This window comes from Leucoraja erinacea, unplaced genomic scaffold (genome assembly GCF_028641065.1).
Source record: "Leucoraja erinacea ecotype New England unplaced genomic scaffold, Leri_hhj_1 Leri_518S, whole genome shotgun sequence".
NCBI classification, from domain to species: domain Eukaryota; kingdom Metazoa; phylum Chordata; class Chondrichthyes; order Rajiformes; family Rajidae; genus Leucoraja; species Leucoraja erinaceus.
Window position 1 is genome coordinate 47,096 of NW_026576419.1, and position 24,405 is coordinate 71,500.

At 47.8% G+C, this 24,405-nt stretch overlaps 1 protein-coding gene and 1 pseudogene across 1 annotated transcript; both read right to left on the bottom strand.

Moving 5' to 3' along the window:
- On the bottom strand, window positions 1-16,979 carry LOC129693992 (transmembrane protein 198-B-like). Its single transcript, XM_055630715.1, has 5 exons — window positions 16,719-16,979; window positions 12,845-13,080; window positions 7,003-7,578; window positions 3,098-3,255; window positions 1-2,230 (listed from the first exon to the last, which is right to left on the bottom strand). The coding sequence occupies exons 2-5, from the start codon at window positions 13,005-13,007 to the stop codon at window positions 2,099-2,101; spliced, it is 1,029 nt and encodes a 342-aa protein (XP_055486690.1). The 5' UTR covers window positions 13,008-13,080; window positions 16,719-16,979; the 3' UTR covers window positions 1-2,098.
- The window catches only part of LOC129693991 (keratin-associated protein 5-1-like), a 25,328-nt pseudogene continuing 17,618 nt past the window's right edge, over window positions 16,696-24,405 (bottom strand).

Here is a 24,405-nt window from a genome sequence, read left to right on the forward strand (position 1 = left end):
TGTTTCTGGTTGGGAGGTTTGTTTCTGGTTGGGAGGTCTGTGTTTCTGGTTGGGAGGTCTGTGTTTCTGGTTGGGAGGTCTATGTTTCTGGTTGGGAGGTCTGTGTTTCTGGTTGGGAGGTCTGTGTTTCTGGTTGGGAGGTCTGTGTTTCTGGCTGGGAGGTCTGTGTTTCTGGCTGGGAGGTCTATGTTTCTGGCTGGGAGGTCTATGTTTCTGGTTGGGAGGTCTATGTTTCTGGTTGGGAGGTCTGTGTTTCTGGTTGGGAGGTCTGTGTTTCTGGTTGGGAGGTCTATGTTTCTGGTTGGGAGGTCTGTGTTTCTGGTTGGGAGGTCTATGTTTCTGGTTGGGAGGTCTGTGTTTCTGGTTGGGAGGTCTGTGTTTCTGGTTGGGAGGTCTGTTTCTGGTTGGGAGGTCTGTGTTTCTGGTTGGGAGGTCTGTGTTTCTGGCTGGGAGGTCTGTGTTTCTGGTTGGGAGGTCTGTGTTTCTGGTTGGGAGGTCTATGTTTCTGGTTGGGAGGTCTGTGTTTCTGGTTGGGAGGTCTGTGTTTCTGGCTGGGAGGTCTATGTTTCTGATTCAGCTACTAATGTATACATTGGGTTCCTAAGGTTGTTAAGGGCTTGGACACGCTAGAGGCAGGAAACATGTTCCCGATGTTGGGGGGAAGTCCAGAACCAGGGGCCACACAGTTTAAGAATAAGGAGTAAGCCATTCAGAACGGAGACGAGGAAACACTTTTTCTCACAGAGAGTGGTGAGTCTGTGGAATTCTCTGCCTCAGAGGGCGGTGGAGGTGGGTTCCCTGGATGCTTTCAAGAGAGAGCTAGATAGGGCTCTTAAAAATAGTGGAGTCAGGGGATATGGGGAGAAGGCAGGAACGGGGTACTGATTGGGGATGATCAGCCGTGATCACATTGAATGGCAGTGCTGGCTCGAAGGGCCGAATGGCCTACTCCTGCACCTATTGTCTAAGATCGGGTACTGGAGGGTTCTAGAGAGGGGATGATGGATTGAGTTTCATTTGGTTTGTGTTCGGGTTCTCAGATTCTCGTTAGGGTTCTGGTTGAAGGTCGGATTTGGGTTAGGAGTTTCAGAGTTTAGTTTCGAGGCACAGCGCGGAACCAGGCCCTTTGGCCCAACCAGAGGCTGTGCCGACCAGCGATCTCCGTACACTTCACACTTGTCCTCGCACGAATTGGTTCCTAGTTTGGGTTTCGGGCGGCCCTAGAGTGGTGACGATTGTTCCTGGGGTTGGACTGGGGTTTCCGTTAAGGGTCAGGGTTTTGGGTTTGGGGTCGGGTTGGGTCCCCCCCGGGGAGGGCCCTGTACAAGACCAGTGCCGGCACTAAAACGCAGATACATTCAGCAGTTTCTATGTGACAAGACGCACCCACCGGCGTGCAGGTGCACCCGCACGCACACACGCGCACACACACGCGCACAGCCCAGTAACATGCAGAATATTGGTCCCGGAAATATTGGTCCCAGCAATGCAGTCTCTTCAAGATGTCCCCTCCATGGGGCATTGGAGATGGGTTCACCGGCTGGGCGAAGCATCCTTCAGCCAACGCAAAGAAGATGACCGAAGGCGCGGAACTCCGTCGTCCCAACGCAGCCTTGACGGCGGTCGTAACATCTTCCGCGATGGAAGCTGTTTGGGTGGGTCGTTTGAGGAGATGGCGGGTTGAGGTCGAGAAGGTGCGAGAATGAATGTCCGTGGCACCTCTCTCTCCCTGTCCCTCGCCAACTCTCTCCCCGACTCCCTCGGTGGGAGTTCGGCCCTCGTCGCTCGTCCTTCAGGGGTTTAACCTGCCCCTTGTGTGGCAGCGAGCAGGTCATGCCGGCCAAAGTCTCCTGCATCAGGTGCAGGTTGAGGGGAACGGGAGGACAGAGAGCAGAGGGATGGACCATCCCAGATCCCGTTGACCCTTGGGTTGGGGGTTGGGACGGGACAAGGGGCGAGGCGAATATTCAGTTCAGGCGAATATCAGTCCGCGGGGAGGGGGGGGGGAAGGTCCTCGAGACAGTCGCTGGGTTTCCTCCGCCCTCTTCCCCGGGGGGCCGCGCCCGCTGGTCAACTCCAGCCGCCTCTGCCCGCGGCCTCACACGCGGACCGCCGGAGCGGAGGAGGTGAGGGGCACGGTGGAGCCACAATCGTAGTCGACGTCCACCATGGTCTGGGCACCGCTGGGGGAGCAGCCGGCCTGGCGGTCTCGGAAACTCTGGATGTAGCTCTGTGCGATGGAGGGAGAGAGAGAGAAGAGGCATCAAGGAGGGGAGGTCATAAGTGATAGCAGCAGAATCAGGCCATTCGGCCCATCAAGTCTACTCCGCCATTCAATCATGGCTGATCTACATTTCCCTCCTAACACCATTCTCCCCGTAACCCCAAATAACGCCCGTACTAACCAACAATCTATCTATCTCTGCCATCAAAAATATCCACAATAGGCAATAAACAATAGGTGCAGGAGGAGGCCATTCGGCCCTTCTAGCCAGCACCGTCATTCAATGTGATCATGGCTGATCATGCCCAATCAGTACCCTGTTCCTGCCTTCTCCCCATATCATAGAAACATAGAAATTAGGTGCAGGAGTAGGCCATTCGGCCCTTCGAGCCTGCACCGTCATTCAATATGATCATGGCTGATCATCCAACTCAGTATCCCGTACCTGCCTTCTCTCCATACCCACTGACTCCGCTATCTTTAAGAGCCCTATCCAGCTCTCTCTTGAAAGTATCCAGAGAACCGGCCTCCACCGCCCTCTGAGGCAGAGAATTCCACAGGCTCACAACTCTCTGTGAGAAAAAGTGTTTCCTCGTCTCCGTTCTAAATGGCTTACTCCTTATTCTTAAACTGTGTGTGTGTGGCCCCTGGTTCTGGACTCCCCCAACATCGGGAACATGTTTCCTGCCTCTAGCGTGTCCAAACCCTTAACAATCTTATATGTTTCAATGAGATCCCCTCTCATCCTTCTAAACTCCACAGAGTGTACAAGCCCCATGATGATCAGCCATGAACACATTGAATGGCGGTGCTGGCTCGAAGGGCCGAATGGCCTCTACTCCTGCACCGATTGTCTATTGAGGGGAAACTGACCGGAGAGAGGACATCTCCATCGTAGCGTCTCACAGGGTTGGGCTTCCTCCTGTAGGCCTGCTCCTGGTAGGAACGCCGCTGCCTCCGTTGTTTCCTCTTCGCCTCCCGTTGCCGAATGCGCATCAGCTGCACTCGCCGTCGCCTCCTGCTGATGATCACTGCAAGGACGGGCGTCGGGAGAAAGGAGGAGAGAGTGTGAGTTAGACTCTGGGGCAACTGGACCATCAAACCACAACCACGATGGCGCAGCGGTAGAGTTCCCGCCTTACAGCGGAGGCAGCGTTGGGAGACCGGGGTTCCATCCCGACTACGGGCGCTGTCTGTACGGAGTTTGCACGTTCTCCCCGTGACCTGCATGGGCTTTCTCCGAGATCTTTGGTTTCCTCCCACACTTGGCTTGGTAAATGTAAACATTGTCCCTGCTGTGTGTAGGATCGTGTTAGTGTGCGGTGATCGCTGGTCGGCGCGGACCCGATGGGCCGAAGGGCCTGTTTCCGCGCTGTATCTCTAAACTAAAGTTTCCCAGAGAGCAGTCCTGAGCTACTATCTACTGAAGAAGGGTTTCGGCCCGAAAAGATACCTATTTCCTTCGCTCCATCGATGCTGCTGCACCCGCTGAGTTTCTCCAACACTTTTGTCTACCTTCGATTTTCCAGCCTCTGCAGTTCCTTCTTAAACCACTATCTACCTCATTGGAACTATCCTTGATCGGACTTTGCTGGCTTTACTTGGCACTAAACGTTATTCCCTTATCATGTATCTGTACACTGTTAATGGCTCGATTGTAATCATGTGTTCTCTTTCTGCTGACTGGTTAGCACGCAACAAAAGCTTTTCACTGTACCTCGGTACACGGGACAATAAACTACACTGTAAACAATCTTCACCCTGGTATAGATATCGGTTTATTATTGTCACCTGCATTACAGGAGGAATGGATAGGATGAATGCATAGGATGAATGCCTTTTACACAGAATAGTTTGGTTTTGTTTATAGTCATGGTCCTGGAGTCATGCTGACCGGTTGCATCGTGGCTTGGTTCGGCAACTTGAGCGCCCTGGAAAGGAAAAGACTACAAAAAGTAGTGACCACTGCCCAGTCCATCATCGGCTCTGACCTCCCTACCATCGAGGGGATTTATCGCAGTTGCTGCCTCAAAAAGGCTGGCAGTATCATCAAGAACCCACACCATCCTGGCCACACACTCATCTCCCCGCTCCTTCAGGTAGAAGGTACAGGAGCCTGAAGACTGCAACAACCAGGTTCAGGAATAGCTACTTCCCTACAGCCATCAGGCTATTAAACCTGGCTCGGACAAAACTCTGATTATTAATAACCAATTATCTGTTATTTGCACTTTATCATTTTATTTATTCATGTGTGTATATATTTATATCATTGTGTATGGACACATTAGAAACATAGAAACATAGAAAATAGGTGCAGGAGTAGGCCATTCGGCCCTTCGAGCCTGCACCGCCGTTCAATATGATCATGGCTGATCATTCAACTCAGTATCCCGTACCTGCCTTCTCTCCATACCCTCTGATCCCCTTAGCCACAAGGGCCGCATCTAACTCCCTCTTAAATATAGCCAATGAACTGGCCTCGCCTACCCTCTGCGGCAGAGAGTTCCAGAGATTCACCACTCTGTGTGAATTTTTTTTTCCTCATCTCGGTCCTAAAAGATTTCCCCCTTATCCTTGAACTGTGACCCCTTGTCCTGGACTTCCCCAACATCGGGAACAATCTCCTGCATCTAGCCTGTCCAACCCCTTAAGAATTTTGTAAGTTTCTATAAGATCCCCTCTCAATCTCCTAAATTCTAGAGAGTATAAACCAAGCCTATCCAGTCTTTCTTCATAAGACAGTCCTGACATCCCAGGATCAGTCCGGTGAACCTTCTCTGCACTCCCTCTATGGTAATAAGGATTTGGATCCAAAACTGTACGCAATATCCAGGTGTGGTCTCAAGGTACAGGTAGAACCTCCCTGCTCCTATACTCAAATCCTTTGCTATGAAAGCAGCCATGATCGCTTTCTTCACTGGTGCTGCACCTGCATGCTACTTTCAATGACTGGTGTACCATGACACCCAGGTCTCCTGCATCTCCTCTTTCCTAGTCGGCCACCGTTTAGATAATAGTCTGCTTTCCTGTTTTTGCCAGTGTGGAAATCGACCCTTCTGCCCAACTTGCCCACACTGGTCAACATGCCCCATCTACATTTGGCCCAACATCCCTCTAAACCTGTCCTATCCATTTACCTGTCGAAATGTTTCTTAAACATTGCCAGACCTCCTGATTCAATTACCTCCTCCGGCAGCTCATTCCACGCACCCACAACCCTTTGTGTGAAAAAGTTACCCCTCTGATCCCTATGTGTAAGAAGGAACTGCAGATGCTGGAAAAATCGAAGGTAGATAAAAATGTTGGAGAAACTCAGCGGGTGAGGCAGCATCTATGGAGCGAAGGAATTGGTGATGTTTCGGGTCGAGACCCTTCTTCAGACTCAATCAGAATCCTCATAATTTTCCTATTAAATCATCCCCCTCCCCCCCCCTCACCTTGAACCTATGTTGTCTGGTCCTCGATTCCCCTATTCTGGGCAAGAGACTCTGTTTGTCTACCTGATCTATTCCTCTCATGATTTTGAACATGAGTTTTAGTTTTGTTTTGTTTAGTTCAATTTAATTTAGTTTAGATACAGCGCGGAATCAGGCCATTCGGCCCACACCGACCAGCGATGATTCTGTACACGCTAGTTACAAGCCAATTAACCTGCACGTCTTTGGGATGTGGGTGGAAACTGGAGCACCCGGGGAAAACCCACGTGGTCCCAGGAAGAACGTACAAATTCCGTACAGACAGCGCCTGTATTCAGGATCGGAGAACGTACAAATTCCACATTAGGTCAGGATCGAACCCGGGTCTCCGACGTTATGAGGCAGCAACTCTACCGCTGTGCCCCCGTGCCGCCCTGCGTTCGTTGCTGCCAAGCAAGCCAGGCTGAGGCGGAGTGACTAGGCCGGTTACCGGGGGCAACGGGGCCTACCTGTTTTTATTTTAATTTTTAGGCCTGTTTTTAGATGTGGTAATTTAAATTTTTTTTAAAGCTATATGTATTCTGTTTTTATTAACCGCACTGATGGTAACTGATTGAGAAACATTTTTTTCCGTTTCATCTGTGCATGTAAATACTCAGTTAAAGTTACATTAAAGTAAATACTGAATACTGAAAGTGTTTAAGAAGGAACTGCAGATGCTGGAAAATCGATGGTACACAGAAATGCTGGAGAAACTCAGTGGGTGCAGCAGCATCTATGGAGCGAAGGAAATAGGCGACGTTTCGGGCCGAAACCCTTCTTCAGACTTCTTCAGTCCTGGGATGTCAGGACGGTCTTATGAAGAAAGACTGGATATACTTGGTTTATACTCTCTAGAATTTAGGAGATTGAGAGGGGATCTTATAGAAACTCACGATATTCTTAAGGGGTGGGACAGGCTAGATGCAGGAAGATTGCTCCCGATGTTGGGGAAGTCCAGGACAAGGGGTCACAGCTTAAGGATAAGGGGTAAATCCTTTAAAACCGAGATGAGAAGAACTTTTTTCACACAGAGAGTGGTGAATCTCTGGAACTCTCTGCCACAGAGGGTAGTTGAGGCCACAGTTCATTGGCTATATTTAAGAGGGAGTTAGATGTGGCCCTTGTGGCTAAGGGGATCAGGGGGTATGGAGAGAAGGCAGGTACGGGATACTGAGTTGGATGATCAGCCATGATCATATTGAATGGCGGTGCAGTCTCGAAGGGCCGAATGGCCTCTACTCCTGCACCTAATTTCTATGTTTCCTTCGCTCCATAGATGCTGCTGCACCCACTGAATACTGAAATACTGAATACTACCTTCTGTGTGCGAGTAGCCTTCGGCCGTGATCTTGAACTGCACCAGCACTCCGAGGGCGGTGAGCACAGGCCAGATGCCCAGGATGACCCAGCTGTACCAGCACATGGGTTGCACGGGAGACACCTTGATCCGCTCGTAGACGTACTGCACCAGCAGGAAGATCTCGACGAAGTAGTCCACGGTGACGGTGATGACGGCCGCGCCGAAGACGGCGGTGGAGAGGACGGTGAAGAAGCGCTGCCACTGCAGGGTGAGCACGGCGAAGAACATTCCGGCGCCCAGCAGCAGCCCGATGGGCACCCACATGGTGCGGGGGTGGTAGAACTGCTCCAGGACCAGCAGGGTGGACACGGCCACCAGCAGGCCCAGCAGCAGGCCCACCATGAACAGGCCCACGCTCCGCACCAGCATGGTGACCAGGCCGCAGAGGATGCCGATGCCCAGTCCGATTCCAACGCTGGCCTCCATGCTCAGCTGAGTGTCCAGCACCCTCTCCTTGTAGCACAGCATAAAGATGACAATGGAGCCAAACATCAGGCCCGTGAGGAACATGATGGCCTTGAAGCAGCGGTAGCCTGGGGCAAAGAGAGAGAGAGACAACGCTCAGTGTTTAGACTCGCCACAACACACAGTGTTGTACTCGCTAGAATTTAGAAGATTGGGGGGGGATCTTATAGAAACTTACAAAATTCTTAAGGGGTTGGACAGGCTAGATGCAGGAAGATTGTTCCCGATGTTGGGGAAGTCCAGGACAAGGGGCCACACACACACAGTTTAAGGATAAGGGGGAAATCTTTTAGGACAGAGATGAGAAAAACATTTTTCACACAACGAGTGGTGAATCTGTGGAATTCTCTGCCACAGAGGTAGTTGAGGCCACAGTTCGTTGGCTATATTTAAGAGGGAGTTAGATGTGGCCCTTGTGGCTAAGGGGATCAGGGGGTATGGAGAGAAGGCAGGTACAGGATACTGAGTTGAATGATCAGCCATGATCATATTGAATGGCGGTGCAGGCTCGAAGGGCCGAATGGCCTACTCCTGCACCTAATTTCTATGTTTCTATGTTTCTATACTCGCTAGAATTTAGAAGATTGACGGGGGATCTTATAGAAACTTACAAAATTCTTAAGGGGTTGGACAGGCTAGATGCAGGAAGATTGTTCCCCATGTTGGGGAAGTCCAGAACAAGGGGCCACACACAGTTTAAGGATAAGGGGGAAATCTTTTAGGACCGAGATGAGGAAAACATTTTTCACACAACGAGTGGTGAATCTGTGGAATTCTCTGCCACAGAAGGGAGTTGAGGCCACAGTTCGTTGGCTATATTTAAGAGGGAGTAAGATGTGGCCCTTGTGGCTAAAGGGATCAGGGGGTATGGAGAGAAGGCGGGTACAGGATACTGAGTTGGATTATCATATTGAATGGCGGTGCAGGCTCGAAGGGCCGAATGGCCTACTCCTGCACCTATTTTCTATGTTTCTATGACAATAGACAATATGTGCATGAGTAGGCCATTCGGCCCTTCGACCCAGCACTGCCATTCAATGGACAATAGACAGTAGGTGCAGGAGTAGGCCATTTGGCCCTTCGAGCTAGCACTGCCATTCAATGGACAATAGACAGTAGGTGCAGGAGTAGGCCATTCGGCCCTTTGAGCCAGCACCACCATTCAAGGTGATCATGGCTGATCATCCCCAATCAGTACCCCGTTCCCGCCTTCTCCCCTTATCACCCGACTCCGCTATCTTTAAGAGCCCTATCTAGCTCTCACTTGAAAGTATCCAGAGAAAAGACCTCCACCGCCCTCTAAGACAGAGAATTCCACAGACTCACAACTCTCTGTGTGAAAAAGTGTTTTCTCGTCTCCGTTCTAAATGGGTTGCTCCTTATTCTTAAACTGTGTGGCCCCTGGTTCTGGACTCCCCCAACATCGGGAACATGTTTCCTGCCTCTAGCGTGTCCAAACCCTTAATAACCTTATATGTTTCAATAAGATCCCATCTCATCCTTCTAAACTCCAGATTGTACAAAGCCGCTCCATTCTCTCAGCATATGACAGTCCCACCATCCCGAGAATTAACCTGGTGAACCTACGCTGCACTCCCTCAATAGCAAGAATGTCCTTCCTCAAATTAGGAGACCAAAACGGCACACAATACTCCAGGTGTGGTCTCACTAGGACCCTGTACAACTGCAGAAGGACCTCTTTGCTCCTATACTCAACTCTTATTATGAAGGCCATGTGGAAAGGATGTTTCCCATGTTTCCATTAAAGGGTGCTCTTTTAGAAAGGAGGTGAGGAGGAACTTCTTTAGTCAGAGGGTAGTTAATCTGTGGAACTCATTGTCACAGAGGGATGTGGAGGCCAAGTCAGTGGATATTTTTAGGGCAGAGATAATTCTTGATTAGTACAGGTGTCAAGGGTTATGGGGAGAAGGCGAGAAGACAGGAAAATGAGATTAGGAGGCAGATGATATAAAAGTGGGTGGTTTTGCAGATAGTGAAGATGGTTGTCAACGATTGCAGCAGGATCTGGATCTGGATCGATTGGCCAGGTGGACGGAAGAATGGTTGATGGAATTTAATACAGAGAAATGTGAGGTGTTGTATTTTGGGAAGTCTAACAAGGGCAGGACCTACACAATGAATGGTAGGGCTCTGGGCGATGTTGTAGAGCAGAGGGATCTAGGAGTACAGGTGCATGGTTCCTTGAAGGTCGAGTCGCAGATAGATAGGGTGGTCAAAAAGGCTTTTGGCACTTCAAGTCAAGTCAAGTTTATTTGTCACATACACATACGAGATGTGCAGTGAAATGAAAGTGGCAATGCTCGCGGACCTTTGTGCAAAAGACAAACAACAAAACAACCAAACAAATTATAAACACAATCATAACACACATATTCTTTTACATAATAAATAATGGAAGGAAAAAACGTTCAGTAGAGTTAGTCCCTGGTGAGATAGGCGTTTACAGTCCGAATTGCCTCTGGGAAGAAACTCCTTCTCAACCTCTCCGTTCTCACCGCATGGCAACGGAGGCGTTTGCCTGACCGTAGCAGCTGGAACAGTCAGTTGCAGGGGTGGAAGGGGTCTCCCATGATTTTATTTGCTCTGGAGTTGCACCTTCAGTTGCATAGTTAATATTTGGCCTTCATCAGCCAGATATTGAATATAGAAGTTGGGAGGTCATGCTGCAGGTGTACAAGACGTTGGTGAGATCGCATTTACAGTCTTGTGTTCAGCTCTGGGCACCGTGTTACAGGAAAGACGTTGTCAAACTGCAAAGGGCACAGAGAGGATTTACGAGGATGTTGCCAGGACTAGGGGGTGTGAGCTACAGGGAGAGGTTGAGCAGGCTGGGTCTCTATTCCATGGAGCGCAGGAGGATGAGGGGTGATCTTATAGAGGTGTCTATACAAAATCACGAGAGGAATAGATCGGGTTGATGCACAGAGTAAGGGAGTCTCTCGCACAGAGTAGGGGAATCAAGGACCAGAGGATATATGTTTAAGGTGAGGGGGAAAAGATTTAACATGAATCTGAGGGGTAACTTTTTCATACAGAGGGTGGTGGGTGTATGGAACAAGCTGCCAGAAGAGGTAGTTGAGGTTGGGACATATAGGAGCAGGAGTAGGCCATTTGGCCTTTCGAGCACAGCACCGACTTTCAATGTGATCACGGGTGATCACTAAAATCAGTACCCCGTTCCTGCTTAATCCCCCAATTTCCCTTGATGCCCTTAGCCCTAAGAGCTAAATCTAACTCTCTCTTGAAAACATCCAGTGAACTGGCCTCCACTGGCCTTCTGTGGCAGAGAACTCCACAGATTCACAACTCTCTGGGTGAAAAAGGTTTTCCCTCATCTCAGTCCTAAATCGCAACGTTTATATTATTGGTGTGACCACACCTGGAGTATTGCGTGCAGATTTGGTCTCCAAATCTGAGGAAGGACATTATTGCCATAGAGGGAGTGCAGAGAAGGTTCACCAGACTGATTCCTGGGATGGCAGGACTGTCTTATGAAGAAAGACTGGATAGACTTGGTTTATACTCTAGAATTTAGGAGATTGAGAGGGGATCTTATAGAAACTTACAAAATTCTTAAGGGGTTGGACAGGCTAGATGCAGGAAGATTGCTCCCAATGTTGGGGAAGTCCAGGACAAGGGGTCACAGCTTAAGGATAAGGGGGAAATCCTTTAAAACCGAGATGAGAAGAACTTTTTTCACACAGAGAGTGGTGAATCTCTGGAACTCTCTGCCGCAGAGGGTAGTCGAGGCCACAGTTCATTGGCTATATTTAAGAGGGAGTTAGATGTGGCCCTTGTGGCTAAGGGGATCAGAGGGTATGGAGAGAAGGCAGGTACGGGATACTGAGTTGGATGATCAGCCATGATCATATTGAATGGCGGTGCAGGCTCGAAGGGCCGAATGGCCTACTCCTGCACCTAATTTCTATGTTTCTATGTTTAAGAAACAGTTAGACAGCTGCATGGATAGAACAGGTTGGGATGGATGAGAGCCAAACGCGCGGGCAGGTGGGACTAGTGTAGCAGGGAGATATTGGTCGGAATCACTCTATTGACTCTATGAACCTTTCATTGCTGTAGCCCTGACGGGGCCTGTCCCACTTAGGTGATTTTTCAGGCTACTGCCGGTGACTGTTAAGTTGCCCGCAGTCGCCTGACAAACCGGCAACTGGAATGGCGACTGTCAGAGTGGAACGCACGCACGCACACACACACACACATTATGCAGTCGGGGGACGGGGCAAGCGGGGGGAGGGCTCGCTGTCAGACTGAAATTCCAACGGTGCAAAGCCAATGTGATACATACACGCACCGCGATGAACAGGAAGGTTGGTGCTGTCATTAGATTCAGATTCAGATTCAATTTTAATTGTCATTGTCAGTGTACAGTACAGAGACAACGAAATGCATTTAGCATTAAGACACCAAACGCACAGTGTACGGTAAGTCCCTTAAAAGGAGGGGGAGAAGGGGGAGATAGGATGGGGGAGAAGGAGTGGAGACAACTTTTAAGAAGCCAGATATACACGGCTGTGAAGCTCGGCTAATTTAACACTGCCAGTCGGTTATCCTTGGTTCTGAAAACTACTGCTTACGGTTTTTTTCTCCCAATGAGCCAATGAAATTCACCAGTCAGCACCGGCTACAACCCACGAGAACCTGGCGATCCACCCGTGACTCGAGAAGTCTCGCTACTCTCCATGGCAGCTTCATTCTGGTCGTTGCTAATTTTTCCAGCTAGTTACATAGAACCATAGAAAATAGGTGCAGGAGGAGGCCATTCGGCCCTTCGAGCCAGCACCGCCGTTCATCGTGACCATGGCTGATCGTCCCCAATCAATAACCCGTGCCTGCCTTCTCCCCATATCCCTTGACTCCAATAGCCCCTAGAGCTCTATCTAACTCTCTCTTAAATCCATCCAGTGACTTGGCCTCCACTGCCCTCTGTGGCAGGGAATTCCACAAATTCACAACTCTCTGGATGAAAAGGTTTTTTCTCACCTCAGTCTTAAATGACCTCCCCTTTATTCTAAGACTGTGGCCCCTGGTTCTGGACTCGCCCAACATTGGGAACATTTTTCCTGCATCTAGCTTGTCCAGTCCTTTTATAATTGTGTATGTTTCTATAAGAAACCTTCCCCTCATCCTTCTAAACTCCAGTGAAGTTCCTGCATTCTAGTTCCCAGGATGCGGGATCTCCTCACGACCACGAGCACAGCAATCACCCGCGAATACCACATGGCCGCATAGTCTCCTGCAGTCTCCTAGAAAGTGGCCAAAGTGGGACAGCCCCAGTAACTCAAGCCCACTCACCAAAGAAGCAGTAGATGAGGCCAAACAGGCAGCACATGGAGCAGACCACGGAGGGCACGATGTCATACTGGCGGTCGATCTCCCGATCGCACGCACGGATGGTGCTCTGACCCGTGGCCTGGGTCAAGAGTTTAAAGTGCAAGGCTTGAAGTGTGGAGGTCATGGCTCCTGCGTTACCTTGGCAGCGGCCGGCCGGTCAAAGGTCAGAGGGCAGCCTCCATTCAAGGCCAGGGGCACTGAAAACACAAGATAGCATGATTACACTTCGCAAGTCCACCGGTTGTAGTAGTAGAATTAAGGCCATTCGGCCCGTCGAGTCTACTCTGCCATTCAATCATGGCTGATCTCTGCCTCCCAATCTCATTTTCCTGCCTTCTCCCCATAACCCTTGACACCCGTTCTAATCAAGAATTTGTCTATCTCTGCCGTAAAAAATATCCACTGACTTGGCCTCCACTGGCAATGAGTTCCACAGATTCACCACCCTCTGACTAAAGAAGTTCCTACTGACCTCCTTTCTAAAAGAGCATCCTTTAATTCTGAGGCTGTGCCCTCTGGTCCTAGACTCTCCCACTAGTGGCAACATCCTCTCCACATCCACTCTATCCAGGCCTTTCACTATTCTGTAAGTTTCAATGAGGCCCCCTCCCCCTCATCCTTCTAAACTCCAGCGAGTACAGGCCCAGTGTCAACAAACGCTCATCGCAGGTTAACCCAATCACTCCTGGGATGGTTCTTGTAAACCTCCTCTGGACCCTCTCCAGAGCCGGCACGTCCTTCCTCAGATATGGGGCCCAGATTTGCTCACAATAATCCAAATGCAGCCTGACCAGCGCCTTATAGAGCCTCAGCAATACATCCCTGTTCTTGTATTCCAGTCCTCTTGATATAAATGCTAGCATTGAATTTGCCTTCCTTACTACTGGTCTTACTTACAATAAGTTTATTGTCCAAGTATTCACATACAAGGAAGTTGCCTTGGTGCTCCGCCCACAAGTAACAACATAAAACACCATTGATCAAGCATGTGAACCAGTAAAATACCAGATCAAAAGGAGGCTACAGATTTTTGGCTGTTGAGTAGAGCAACTACTCGTGGATAAAAACTGTTTTTATGTCTGGCTGTGGCAGCTTTGACAGTCCGGAGTCGCCTTCCAGAGGGAAGTGATTCAAAGAGTTTGTGGCCAGGGTGAGAGGGGTCAGAGATGGTCTTGCCTGCTCGCTTCATGGCCCTCACAGTGTACAGAGTTGCTGCCTCACAGCGCCATAGACCCGGGTTCGATCCCGACTACAGGCGCTGTCTGTACGGAGTTTGTGACCTGTGCGGGTTTTCTCCGAGATCTTCGGTTTCCTCCCACATGTCAATTTTTGTAGGTTAATTGGCTTGGAGTAAATGTAAATTGGCCCTAGTGTGTGTTGGGTGGTGTTAGTGTGTGGGGATCGTTGGTTGATCATCCCAAATCAGTACCCCGTTCCTGCCTTCTCCCCCCATATCCCCTGACTCCGCTTTCTTTAAGAGCCCTATCTAGCTCTCTGTTGAAAGCATCCAGAGAACCGGCCTCCACCGCCCTCTGTGAGGCAGAGAATTCCACAGACTCACAACTCAGATTCAGATTCAGATTCAATTTTAATTGTCATTGTCAGTGTACAGTACAGAGACAACGAAATGCATTTAGCATCTCCCTGGAAGAGCGACATAGCAAACGATTTGAATAAATAATAATAAGTGTCCCTAGTGTGGGGGGGGGGGGGGGGGGGGGGGGGGGGGGGGGGTGCGGGGGGTGGTGATTGGCAGTCACCGAGGTACGTTGTTGAGTAGAGTGACAGCCGCCGGGAAGAAGCTGTTCCTCGACCTGCTGGTTCGGCAACGGAGAGACCTGTAGCGCCTCCCGGATGGTAGGAGGGTAAACAGTCCATGGTTGGGGTGGGAGCAGTCCTTGGCGATGCTGAGCGCCCTCCGCAGACAACGTTTGCTTTGGACAACTCTCTGTGAGAAAAAGTGCTTCCTCGTCTCTGTTCTAAATGGCTTACTCCTTATTCTTAAACTGTGTGTGTGGCCCCTGGTTCTGGACTCCCCCAACATCGGGAACATGTTTCCTGCCTCTAGTGTGTCCAAACCCTTAACAATCTTATATGTTTCAATGAGATTCCCTCTCATCCTTCTAAACTCCAGAGTGTACAAGCCCAGCCGCTCCATTCTCTAGGAGCTTTGGAATCCAATCGCTAAACGGTCACACCTCTCTGCCGCTCGTTCTTGGGCACTCGACAGCCGCCAGAAACATGATGGGCCGAAGGGCCTGTTTATTTCCTCTGTGACAATCAGCTCCCTCAACTGTTCCCTCTAGGACCAAATCTCAGGTTACCTGCCCCAACATCTCCTGATGAATCGCGACAGAGTCCTACAGCATGGAAACAGTCCCCTCGGTCCAACTTGTCCACACCGGCCAACATGTCCCAGCTACACTAGTCCCACCTGCCCGCGTTTGGCCCAGATCCCTCCAAACCTGTCCTATTCATGTACCTGTCTAAAACATTGGGATAGTCCCAGCCTCAACTACCTCCTCTGGCAGCTCGTTCCATACACCCACCACCCTCTGTGTGGAAAAGTTACCCCTCAGATTCCTATTAAATCTTTTCCCCTTCTCCTTTAATCCATGTCCTCTGGTACTCGATTTCCCCTACTCTGGGCAAGAGACTCTGTGCATCTACCCGATCTATTCCTCTCATGATTTTATACACCTCTATAAGATCTCCCCCTCATCCTCCTGCGCTCCATGGAATAGAGACCCAGCCTGCTCAACCTCTCCCTGTAGCTCACACCCTCTAGTCCTGGCAACATCCTCGTAAATCTTCTCTGCACCCACTTCCGAGCTTGACAACATCTTTCCTATAACATGGTGGTCAGAACTGAACACAATACTCTAAATAAGGCCTCACCAACGTCTGCAACATAGAAACATAGAAACATAGAAATTAGGTGCAGGAGTAGGCCATTCGGCCCTTCGAGCCTGCACCGCCATTCAATATGATCGTGGCTGATCATCGAACTCAGTATCTCGTACCTGCCTTCTCTCCATACCCCCTGATCCCCTTAGCCACAAGGGCCACATCTAACTCCCTCTTAAATATAGCCAATGAACTGGCCTCAACTACCCTCTGTGGCAGAGAGTTCCAGAGATTCACCACTCTCCATGGCCTCCCAACGTCTATATAACCTATATAACTTCTTTTTTTTGTTGTTTATTCTGGAGTACTACATTTACATATCTGTAAACCATACTTAATGGGTCTGTTTTGGGACATATAACAATAAAACACTCTTGACTTTGACCTAAGAGGTTAGGTGGCGCAGCGGTTGAGTTGCTGCCTTACAGGGCTCACAGCGCCGGAGACCCGGGTTCAATCCTGACCACGGGTGCTGTCTGTGCGGAGTTTGTACGTTATCCCCGTGTGTTTCCTCCGAGATCTTCGGTCTCCTCCCACACTCCAAAGACGTGCGGGTTTGTAGGTGTACATTTTAACATTGTTCGCTAGTGTGTGTAGGGTAGTGTCAAGGGACTGTCCTACTTGGCTGCCGGCCTAAGCTCAGGGTCGCCAAAAGATTTTGAACATTTCAAAATCCAGCGGCGACAAAAAAAATGTTGCGACACTTGCAGAAACGGCGCGTGTCAATATACGTGATCACGCTGCAAATTTTTCGGTGACCTGATACATCAGTCAATGATGCCGGCAGTCGCCGAAAAAATCGCCAAGTGGGACAGGCCCTTTAGTGTGCGGGGATCGCTGGTCGGCGCGGACTCGGTGGGCCGAAGGGCCTGTTTCCGCGCTGTATCTCGAAAGTAAATGGATGACTACACCCGGTGCGTGCACTCACTTGCTTGATGCCCACGCCAGTTTGAAGACTCACGCCGCACGCTCTCACCAGACCCCGGGCGTAGGACGTATCTCTGTCCGTCTTTAACCCCAGCGCAGGTTGGCCGGGCCCAATCCCTCGCTATACGTGCCGATCTCAGCTCGCTCTGGAGGAAGGGAAAACACGAGAAAGTTCAGTTCTCCAAGTTCAGGCCCTGAGTTGAAGTTATATTGTGTAGAACACCCCAGAGTGTCTCATAGCTGGCCACCCGCCAGTCACGGCGCCAGGCGGAAAAGGGCTTTGCCCGAGCCGGACACTTGCCCCTTTACCAGGGTTGTACAGTAGAAACATAGAAACATAGAAACATCATTTGTACGATGTACAAAGTTGAATACATTTTGGAGCGATATATTTGATATATTTACAAAGCTCTTCAAGTCAAGAATAGAACCTAAAACGGAATGGATTATATTTGGAATAATAGTAGAAAATATCAATTTAAACAAAGACCAAAAAGTATTCTTTAATTATGGGTTAATAATTGGAAAGAAATTGATACTTAAATTTTGGAAAAATACAACCATACCAACTATTAAAATGTGGATTTGGAATATGACGGACATAGAAACATAGAAACATAGACAATACGTGCAGGCGTAGGCCATTCGGCCCTTCGAGCCTGCACCGCCATTCAATATGATCATGGCTGATCATCCAACTCAGTATCCCGTACCTGCCTTCTCTCCATACCCCCTGATCCCTTTAGCCACAAGGGCCACATCTAACTCCCTCTTAAATATAGCCAATGAACTGTGGCCTCAACTACCCTCTGTGGCAGAGAATTCCACAAATTCACCACTCTCTGTGTGAAAAAGGTTTTCCTCATCTCGGTCCTAAAAGATTTCCCCTTTATCCTTAAACTATGACCCCTTGTTCTGGACTTCCCCAACATCGGGAACAATCTTCCTGCATCTAGCCTGTCCAACACCTTAAGAATTTTGTACGTTTCTATACGATCCCCCCTCAATCTTCTAAATTCTAGAGAGTATAAGCCAAGTCTATCCAGTCTTTCTTCATATGAAAGTCCCGACATCCCAGGAATCAGTCTGGTGAACCTTCTCTGCACTCCCTCATGGCAAGAGTGTCTTTCCTCAGATTAGGAGACCAAAACTGTACGCAATACTCCAGGTGTGGTCTCACCAAGACCCTGCACAACTGCAGTAGAACCTCCCTGCTCCTATACTCAAATCCTTTTGCTATGAAGTCGTTATTAGAATATTTGTAACATAGTTGTCTGATGATTTTGTGACATGGTGATGGGGATGTCTCCACGGTTTTGTTTTTTTTTGTTTTTTTTTGTATCGTGTTGTAATTAAATAAATTATTTTTTGATAGAAAAATTAATTTAAAAAGTCTGCCAAAGCAACATTACCAGCCCTGGATGAACCATGAAGTGAAAGAAGCACATGCCGAGGGCATCAAGAGGAACCACAGAGAGCTTTATTCAGTGCCAGATTCACCATGGACAGTGGTACATAGAAACATAGAAAATAGGTGCAGGAGTAGGCCATTCGGCCCTTCGAGCCTGCACCGCCATTCACCACATCTACAAATGTGCAGCTGAACCAAGGGCCACAAAAAGTTCCCCCTATAAATGAAAAGAAAAACTACACACATATACAAGAGTAATAATAATAATAATAATAATAATATATATGACTATTAATATTATTATGGTATTGAAGAGGTTAATGATATATTTTAATCTTGGGCACACAACACAATTAGAATCTGGCAACGGCCCCACACGGTCCAGGGAGTGACCTCGGTTTAGGACATGTTCAGTACTTGTCAAGCAACATCCATCTGCCCGCTGGTGGTAGACGGGTTGCCAGCTGCAACAGTTTAAGAATAACGGGTAAGCCATTTAGAACGGAGACGAGGAAACACTTTTTTCTCACAGATAGTTGTGAGTCTGTGGAATCCTCTGCCTCAGAGGGAGGTGGAGGCCGGTTCTCTGGATGCTTTCAAGAGAGGGCTAGAGAGGGTTCTTATAGATAGCGGAGTCAGGGGGATATGGGAAGAATCAGCCATGCTTTCAAGAGAGAGCTAGAGAGGGTTTTTATAGATAGCGGAGTCAGGGGATATGGGGAGAAGGCAGGAACGGGGTACTGATTGCATGATCACATCACACGAGCGGTGCTGGCTCGAAGGGCCGAATGGCCTACTCCTGCACCTATTGTCTATTGTCCATTGTAGACTTGCTAGTAGTTTTTAGTTTAGTTTGAAGAAGCATGGGGGAGAGGTCACTGCTTTTGACCACGCACGAGTTTGGCCCCAAGTAAGATCAAAATGGCCATCTCTTGTCGACAAAACATACAAACAATGGGATAGACTGGGGATTAGGAAAGTAGGAGATATGTATCAATTGGGCAAATTGTTATCATTTCAACAATTAAAATCAAAATTTAAACTGAAGGATAATCAATATTTTAAATATATACAGATATTTAAATATATAATCAGGCGTACGAACGGCACCAACTGGACAGGATAGTGAAGACCGCCAGCAGGATTATTGGTGCTCCACTCCTTGTCCTGCTGGACATATACAGGAAGAGATGTATCAGCAGAGCCATCTCCATCATCAAAGACCCCTACCACCCATCGCATCACATATTCTCCACCCTGCCATCTGGGAAGAGGTACAGGAGCATTAGCTGCAAAACCAGCAGGATGCTACTCAGCTTCTTCCCGCAGGCTATAAGACTGATAAACGGACTTTGCCCCCTGCCAAAGTATCGCGCACCAACCATCAACCTGGACACACTGCAGCAGAGCCACTGTCGTGCCGCTGCCGATCGGAACGCCTGTTGAATGTTTAGTAGAGTGTTAAATTTGTTCATGATATATGTATTTTTATTTCTATTTATTTTTCATGCACACTGAATGGACACTGGTTGAGCAACGTTTTTTTGTTTCCTCTGGGTATGTGAATACTCAGGAAATGACAATAAAGATATACAATACAATATGTGACTTTATGAAGAAATAAACACATAATTTCAAACTATATTTTTAGACCCTTTAGAAGAAGCAATAAATATTAAGGCTGATTCACAAAAACTAACATCATATTTTTATAATAGTATATTAAATAGAGAATTACCCTCAACAGAGGTACTAAGAGAAGATTGGGAACATGAACTAATGCTAAAGATCCCGAAAGATAGATGGGAAAAGTATCTGATGAACACACATAATTGTTCCATTAATGCAAGACATAATTTAAAACAATTTAAATTATTACACAGACTATATTATTCAAAAACGCAGTTGAATAAATCCTACCCAAACGTCTCTCCCAGATGCGATAAATGTTTGTTTCAGAACGCTAATATAACACATTCATTTGTAGGATGTACAAAGTTTAATACATTTTGGAGCGATATATTTGATATATTTACAAAGCTTTTCAAGTCAAGAATAGAACCTAAAACGGAATGGATTATATTTGGAATAATAGTAGAATATATCAATTTAAACAAAGACCAAAAAGTATTCTTTAATTATGGGTTAATAATTGGAAAGAAATTGATACTTAAATTTTGGAAAAATACAACCATACCAACTATTAAAATGTGGATTTGGAATATGACGGACATAGAAACATAGAAACATAGAAAATAGGTGCAGGAGTAGGCCATTCGGCCCTTCGAGCCTGCACCGCCATTCAATATGATCATGGCTGATCATCCAACTCAGTATCCTGTACCTGCCTTCTCTCCATACCCCCTGATCCTTTTAGCCACAAGGGCCACATCTAACTCCCTCTTAAATATAGCCAATAAACTGTGGCCTCAACTACCTTCTGCGGCAGAGAATTCCAGAGATTCACCACTCTCTGTGTGAAAAATGTTTTCCTCATCTCGGTCCTAAAAGATTTCCCCCTTATCCTTAAACTGTGACCCCTTGTTCTGGACTTCCCCAACATCGGGAACAATCTTCCTGCATCTAGCCTGTCCAACCCCTTAAGAATTTTGTACGTTTCTATAAGATCCCCCCTCAATCCTCTAAATTCTAGCGAGTACAAGCCCAGTCTATCCAGTCTTTCTTCATATGAAAGTCCTGACATCCCAGGAATCAGTCTGGTGAACCTTCTCTGTACTCCCTCTACGGCAAGAATGTCTTTCCTCAGATTAGGAAAGTATTCATGCAGAAAGCAAGTTTCCATAAGATCCCCCCTCAATCCCCCCCCAATTCGGCCCTTCGAGCCAGCACTGCCATTCAATGTGATCATGGCTGATCATCCCCAATCAGTACCCCGTTCCTGCCTTCTCCCCCATATCCCCTGACTCCGCTATCTTTAACAGCCCTATCTAGCTCTCTCTTGAAAGTATCTTGAGTATTGGCTCAACGTTCATTATATAAAACAGGAGGGCAGGGAACGGGGGGGTAAATTACGCCAAAGTGGGTAAAAATGAAAAATGTTTGGGGTCAATAAATAAATAAATAAAATGTGTTAAAAATATATACATTTTTATGCCATAATTTCCATTTATGCTTCATATATAAAGCACAAAAAATTGAAACTATTCCGCACAGTTCGCAATAACCAACCCGATCTCCCGGTGGCTCAGCCCTTCAACTCCCCCTCCCATTCCCAATCCGACCTTTCTGTCCTGGGTCTCCTCCATGGCCAGAGTGAGTCCCACCGTAAATTGGAGGAGGAGCAGCGCCTCATATTTCACTTGGGTAGTTTACATAGAAACATAGAAATTAGGTGCAGGAGTAGGCTATTTGGCCCTTCGAGCCTGCACCGCCATTCAATATGATCATGGCTGATCATCCAACTCAGTATCCCGTACCTGCCTTCTCTCCATACCCTCTGATCCCTTTAGCCACAAGGGCCACATCTAACTCCCTCTTAAATATAGCCAATGAACTGGCCTTGACTACCCTCTGCGGCAGAGAGTTCCAGAGATTCACCACTCTCTGTGTGAAAAAAGTTCTTCTCATCTCGGTTTTAAAGGATTACCCCCTTATCCTTACGCTGTGACCCCTTGTCCTGGACTTCCCCAACATCGGGAACAATCTTCCTGCATCTAGCCTGTCCAACCCCTTAAGAATTTTGTAAGTTTCTATAAGATCCCCTCTCAATCTCCTAAATTCTAGAGAGTATAAACCAAGTCTATCCAGTCTTTCTTCATAAGACAGTCCTGACATCCCAGGAATCAGCCTGGTGAACCTTCTCTGCACTCCATCTATGGCAATAATGTCCTTCCTCAGATTTGGAGACCAAAACACCCCAGCGGTATGAACATTGACGTCTCCAATTTCAGGTAGTCCCTGCTTTCTCCCTCCTTCCCCTCCCCTCCCCAGCTCCCCCACAGCCCACACTGTCTCCGCCTCTTCCTTTCTTTCTCCCGCCCCCCTCCCCCTCCCCCACATCAGTCTGAAGAAGGGCCTCGACCCGAAACGTCGCCTATTCCTTCGCTCCATTGACACTGCCTCACCCGCTGAGTTTCTCCACCATTTTTGTCTACGTACTGATAATACATAAATTAGTAATAATATGTACTAACAATACATAGTTTTCATGTGTTTTTCAATTAGTTTTCTGCAGTTCCCAGGTGGCCTGTGAGCCCCAGGACTGGCTGCAGCACCCAGGTCGAGGAAACTAATTGAAAGGAAATCCGCCGGGTGATTTCGGGTTGAGGGCCGGATTTGGCCCGTGGGCCGCAGGTTGCCAACCCCTGCACTACGTAGACGAGACATAATATGCATATAGTGAAACGCATATAGAAAGATGAAAAATGGAATATGCTATAGTGATAGCTAATAATAATGTTTTAATAGTTACTAATAATGTTTAGTGTTTTCTGAGTCATTCGTAACTGTCACGGTATGTCATGTTGTTACTTGTGGGCAGAGCACCAAGGCAAATTCCTTGTATGTGAATACTTGGCCAATAAACATACCTACTTACATGTTCATTGGTATCCAATTCTCATGTGGTAATACTGAATAACCATATAACAATTACAGCACGGAAACAGGCCATCTCGGCCCTACAAGTCCATGCCGACACAACTTTTTTTCCCTTAGTCCCACCTGCCTGCACTCATACCATAACCCTCCATTCCCTTCTCATCCATATGCCTATCCAATTTATTTTTAAATGATACCAACGAACCTGCCTCCACCACTTCCACTGGAAGCTCATTCCACACCGCTACCACTCTCTGAGTAAAGAAATTCCCCCTCATGTTACCCCTAAACTTCTGTCCCTTAATTCTGAAGTCATGTCCTCTTGTTTGAATCTTCCCTATTCTCAAAGGGAAAAGCTTGTCCACGTCAACTCTGTCTATCCCTCTCATCATTTTAAAGACCTCCATCAAGTCCCCCCTTAACCTTCTGTGCTCCAGAGAATAAAGCCCTAACTTATTCAACCTTTCTCTGTAACTTAGTTGTTGAAACCCAGGCAACATTCTAGTATGTTGGATGACTGTTTCTTTAATGGATTCACGGTCATCTTTGTATTCTCATTCTAATGTCACATTTTTTTAATGCAATGTAATCCTGGAGCTGTAGCGTCTCCTGTAAATATATCTTACTCTAAGTTTTATTTCATTTCGAAAGATAACATTTTTATTTTACGGCTTAAAACAGTAATGTTTTTATTTTGAATCACGTATATATAGAGGCACCATAGTCTTTTCAGAGCACAGGGCCTCTAAAGGTCTTAATCTGGCCCTGAACATTACCAGTAGCATCTGCTGCCCAGCCACAAAGGGGAAAGTTCCTTCGTCTTAGAGATACAGCGCGTGATCAGGCCCTTCGACCCACCGAGTCCGCACTGACCAGCGATCCCCGCGCACTAACATCATCCTACACACACACACACTAGGGACAATTCACATTTATACCAAGACAATAGACAATAGACATTAGGTGCAGGAATAGGCCATTCGGCCTCTGTCCTCGATTCACCTACTCTGGGCAAGAGACTTTTGAATCCCCTACTGTAGACTGTAGACAATTGTCAACAGGTGCAGGAGGAGGCCATTCGGCCCTTCGAGCCAGCACTGCCATTCAATATGACCATGGCTGATCATCCCCAATCAGTACCCCGTTCCTGCCTTCTCCCCATATCCCCCTGACTCCACTATCTTTAAGAGCCCTATCTAGCTCTCTCTTGAAAGTATCCAGAGAACCGGCCTCCACCGCCCTCTGAGGCAGAGAATTCCACAGACTCACAACTCTCTGTGTGAAAAAGTGTTTCCTCGTCTCCGTTCTAAATGGCTTCCCCCTTATTCTTAAACTGCGTGTGGCCCCTGGTTCTGGACTCCCCCAACATGGGGAACATGTTTCCTGCCTCCAGCGTGTCCAAACCCGAAACAATCTTATGTTTCAATAAGAATAAAGGGGAGGTCATTCAAGACTGAGGTGAGAAAAAACATTTTCACCCAGAGAGTTGTGAATTTGTGGAGTTCCCTGCCACAGAGGGCAGCGGAGGCCAAGTCACTGGATGGATTTAAGCGAGTTAGAAGATTGTTTCCGATGTTGGGGAAGTCGAGAACAAGGGGTCACAGTTTAAGGATAAGGGTCTTTTAGGACCAAGATGAGAAAAACATTTTTCACACAGAGAGTGGTGAATCTGTGGAATTCTCTGCCACAGAAGGTAGTTGAGGCCTATATTGGCTAT

Excerpts from the sequence above, each read along its gene's own strand:
- LOC129693992 (XM_055630715.1), bottom strand. The coding sequence starts at position 13,007 with ATGACCTCCACACTTCAAGCCTTGCACTTTAAACTCTTGACCCAGGCC. Across the intron at positions 3,256-7,002 it reads AGGCTACTCGCACACAGAAG|TGATCATCAGCAGGAGGCGA; the intron begins GTAGTATTCAGT and ends CCGTCCTTGCAG. Across the intron at positions 2,231-3,097 it reads ATGGAGATGTCCTCTCTCCG|AGCTACATCCAGAGTTTCCG; the intron begins GTCAGTTTCCCC and ends TCCATCGCACAG.